The sequence below is a fragment of the Herpailurus yagouaroundi genome, unplaced genomic scaffold (assembly GCF_014898765.1).
Source record: "Herpailurus yagouaroundi ecotype Mexico unplaced genomic scaffold, PumYag 338, whole genome shotgun sequence".
Taxonomy (NCBI): Eukaryota; Metazoa; Chordata; class Mammalia; order Carnivora; family Felidae; genus Herpailurus; species Herpailurus yagouaroundi.
The window spans coordinates 17,326-20,723 of NW_024412555.1; the positions used below are offsets into that span (position 1 = coordinate 17,326).

Consider the following 3,398-nt stretch of genomic DNA (forward strand, 5'->3'; position numbering starts at 1 on the left):
TGGAGTAAAATCCCAGCTGCTCGTGAGGCATCCAAGCGCTTGTGTCATTGCTTTCTGCCTGCCTCTCCGGCCTCGTCTCTGGTCGACTGTGCCTTGCCGTCGAGCTGTGGGCACGCTGGCCTCCCTTCTGTGCTCGGACTCCTTCAGGTGTGCCTCCCCTCAGGGCCTTTGCATGTGCTTGTGCCTCTGTCTGGATGAGGCATGATGATTGTCATTCTCTGTTGCCTCCTTTTCTTTTGTCACTAATCCGGCGCACTGAGTACAGTGGAATGAAATCTGTTTGCTTTCTCTGTCTAGTTTGAACTGGGGAGAATCTCCTCTTTGGCCGAGTGGGAGCACATCTCCGAGCTGCTGACTGACAGACGTGATGTTTTCCCGGTTGCTGTCGGTGGCCCGGAGACAAAGGACCGGCCGAGGATGGCAGAACTGGTCGTCGGGGAGAAGCGGTGCGCCAGCTGCCGAGGCGCATTCTGTCGCCCTGCCTGCCCAGGCACAGGTGGTCATCTGTGGCGGTGGAATCATGGGCACATCCGTGGCCTATCACCTCTCCAAGATGGGCTGGAAGGATATTGTCCTTTTGGAGCAGGGCAGGTAAGGACCAGACGGGACCCGGCTTGGGGCCATGTTGCACCAACTGCGTGGGCTTCCCTCACCCCCTCTGCTCCCGGTAACCTGTCCCGGCAGTGGCTAACCTGTCGCTAAGTAGCATGAGAACAGTCACGGAAAGGCGAAATCTCCTGTCCATGGTTTCACGATGTGCAATACCCGTGTTTTTGGGCTCTGAGAGAGGTGGCAGATGCCGCGAAGCCGAGTATCCGAAGAGGGTGCGTTTTATTTCAGGGTCCAGGCACATCTTACCATCTCGTTCTCTGGGTAGGGGCGGTCAAATGGCAACGTAGACCCCGTGGCTCTGGAGCTCCCTCTATGGGCGGAAATGAAATTGGCTGCATCCTGTCTTCTTTCTGTTCCTTTTTTTCCCCCCACTGAATTAACTTATTTTAGAGCCGTGCTAGATTTACAGAACAAATGCAAAGGTTGTACCGAGTTCCCGTGTGCCTCACGCCTGTGTGCACCTGGGACTGACATCTTAGGTTGGGGTTACCGTTAAATATGATGAATCAGTATGGAAACCTTATTACTGACTAAGGTTCGTACTTGGTATGAGTTGTCTCACTTTCCCTTACAGTCCTTTTTTGTTCTATTGCCTACCAGAAGTTGAATGACGTTTAACAAGTCTGTTGTAATTCTCTCCGAATAGGCAATGCATTTACACGATTCAGAATTAAAAACTGTAAAAGAGTGTGCAGGGAAAGTCTGCTTCTCATCCCTGACTTCTAGCTGAAGTTTCCCTCGCTGGAGGCAAATTAAGTTCCTAGTGTGTCGTTCCAGACACCCCCCGCGTATATGGGCAAACGTGTTGGTCAGCGTGTACGTGTGTACGTGGGTCTTCACTTGCTGTTTTTTTCTCTTTTTTTGTACAAGTTAGTAGCATATTAAGTAGTGCTCCTCCCATGCTGTTTTCATTAGGATTCCCATATTGTTGCAGAAGAGCATTCTCGTGCCTTTTTTATGGCTGCGCGGCGTCCCGTCGTGTAGGTGAACGCCAACATTTGAAATCCCTCTCCTGTCGGGATATTTAGGTTTCCATCTTTTGATATTACGGTCGGTGCCAGTAATGAGGGTCTTTGAACTAGTCGCATTCACAGATATGCGAGTCTACCTAAGAGCATTTTGGATCCATCCCGCAGGCTGGCCGCTGGCTCTACGAGGTTCTGTGCCGGCATCCTGAGCACCGCCAGGCACTTGACCATCGAGCAGAAGATGGCAGACTATTCCAACAAACTCTACCAGCAGTTAGAGCAAGAAACAGGGATCCAAACAGGTAAGCAGGTACTGTGCCATTTACTGGTCTGCCTGTGGCCCGGACTCTTTCACTCAGCACCATATGCGGTCCGACACCAAGCCTGCCCGGGGATTCTAGCTGAGGCTTGAGTTTCAGTCCGAGCTCCGCACTCGTCCTGGTCTCACCTCGGGCAAGTGTGTGAGCGTGTTGAGCTGTCTCCCGTTTCCTTATCTACCGAGGGGATTCGGTGATTATCTCGGATCCTATCCAGATGCCAGAATTCCTATGATGTGAAAGTTTTCCTGTGCCATTTCCTATTTCAGTCTCTGAAGTGTATATTAGGTGGCCACATCTGGCTCCCGAAGGAGGAAGAGAAGGAAGTGCTTAAGTTTTGGTGCTCGACAGTGAAATCATAGTCTGAGCCGCTGAATCTCACCAGTTGCGCTTAAGGATATTTGTGACTGTAAAGCTTAAGCGTATGTTACCCCTTGTGTGCGTCACCAAGGGAAGAGATCCCGGGGAATCGTGAGCCGAATACGACCGGAGCAAGTAGGACGGGGAGACCGAGCTATGGGGCGGTTCCATATGAGAACAAGTGGGAAGCAGGTCTGTCAGCTTGTCGCGAGGTGATGGACTAGCCAGTAGCCCAGGGTTGAGCCTGTGTCGTAGCTGGTGAAACCGTTTGGTGGCCGCGGGAATTGTCCTAAGCGAGTAGCTGGGCCTAGTCGCTCGTGTAGCTCAGGGCTGCTCTTCAGAACACCTGCGTGATTCAGATCACAGGGAAGTCAAGACCCCTCCTGACAAGGACGGTAGCTCGATCTGCGTGCCAGCTGAGGTGGCTCTGCCATGTGGTCACGGGGTACGCACGGCCTGTGGCTCACTTTGCCGGCCAACTGGAAATTATGTGGCGTGTGACACAGTTTTCACTGGGGAAGGTGAGATTATAATCATTAGAGATTCTGACGACAGACTACGGTTTTATAGCTTTCCCTTTCATATAATTCGCACTCTGGTGAAGTGTGACCTTGTTTGTCAATTCTGGGTTAAGATGAGCGTCCTGTAACAGGATTGGGTAGATGTGGCAGTGGAGAAGGGGAGATGCCAGGAGAGGAGCTACAGGCAGGCAGGAAGAGGCTGTACGTGCTTGGGCACGTGAGCAGGGTTCCCCGGCCGGCCCTGCGCTGGCCCAGTGCTGAGAGCGGGCGCCTCAGCCGCCTCACCCTGGTCCCTGCCCGGTAGACGAGCCCGACTCCCATGGTGTCCTCGCTCTCGGCCAGGCTTGCTTTTGAGAGGCGAGGACTCGCGAGTGAAGATGGTAAATGTGCTTGGTGCCTGCCGCTGCACCGTCTCTGGCTTCTGTTAGGGAAGATGCGGGATACGTGCAGGACAGGCGGAAAGAGTCCCTCTGGGTTGGATTTAACTTGATGGCAACCGGTACTTGAATCGGGTATCTACCAGGGATTGAGTCAGCAGAGGGTCCGTGTAATGGGCCCAGCGCCAGAACTGCTGACTTCCGGTCCACCGGTTCCGTTCCTCGTGCTTTGCCGGGCCTTGT

At 53.2% G+C, this 3,398-nt stretch overlaps 1 protein-coding gene across 1 annotated transcript; it reads left to right on the forward strand.

Moving 5' to 3' along the window:
* Positions 1-297: 297 nt before the first annotated feature.
* On the forward strand, positions 298-3,392 carry LOC121021873 (pyruvate dehydrogenase phosphatase regulatory subunit, mitochondrial-like). Its single transcript, XM_040462552.1, has 2 exons — positions 298-591; positions 1,749-3,392. Exons 1-2 carry the CDS (start codon positions 368-370, stop codon positions 1,990-1,992), a joined length of 468 nt encoding a protein of 155 aa, XP_040318486.1. The 5' UTR covers positions 298-367; the 3' UTR covers positions 1,993-3,392.
* The last annotated feature ends 6 nt before the right edge of the window (positions 3,393-3,398 follow it).

Coding starts and splice junctions, on each gene's coding strand:
- LOC121021873 (XM_040462552.1), top strand. CDS start 368: ATGTTTTCCCGGTTGCTGTCGGTGGCCCGGAGACAAAGGACCGGCCGA. Junction 592..1,748: donor GTCCTTTTGGAGCAGGGCAG/GTAAGGACCAGA, acceptor TCCATCCCGCAG/GCTGGCCGCTGGCTCTACGA.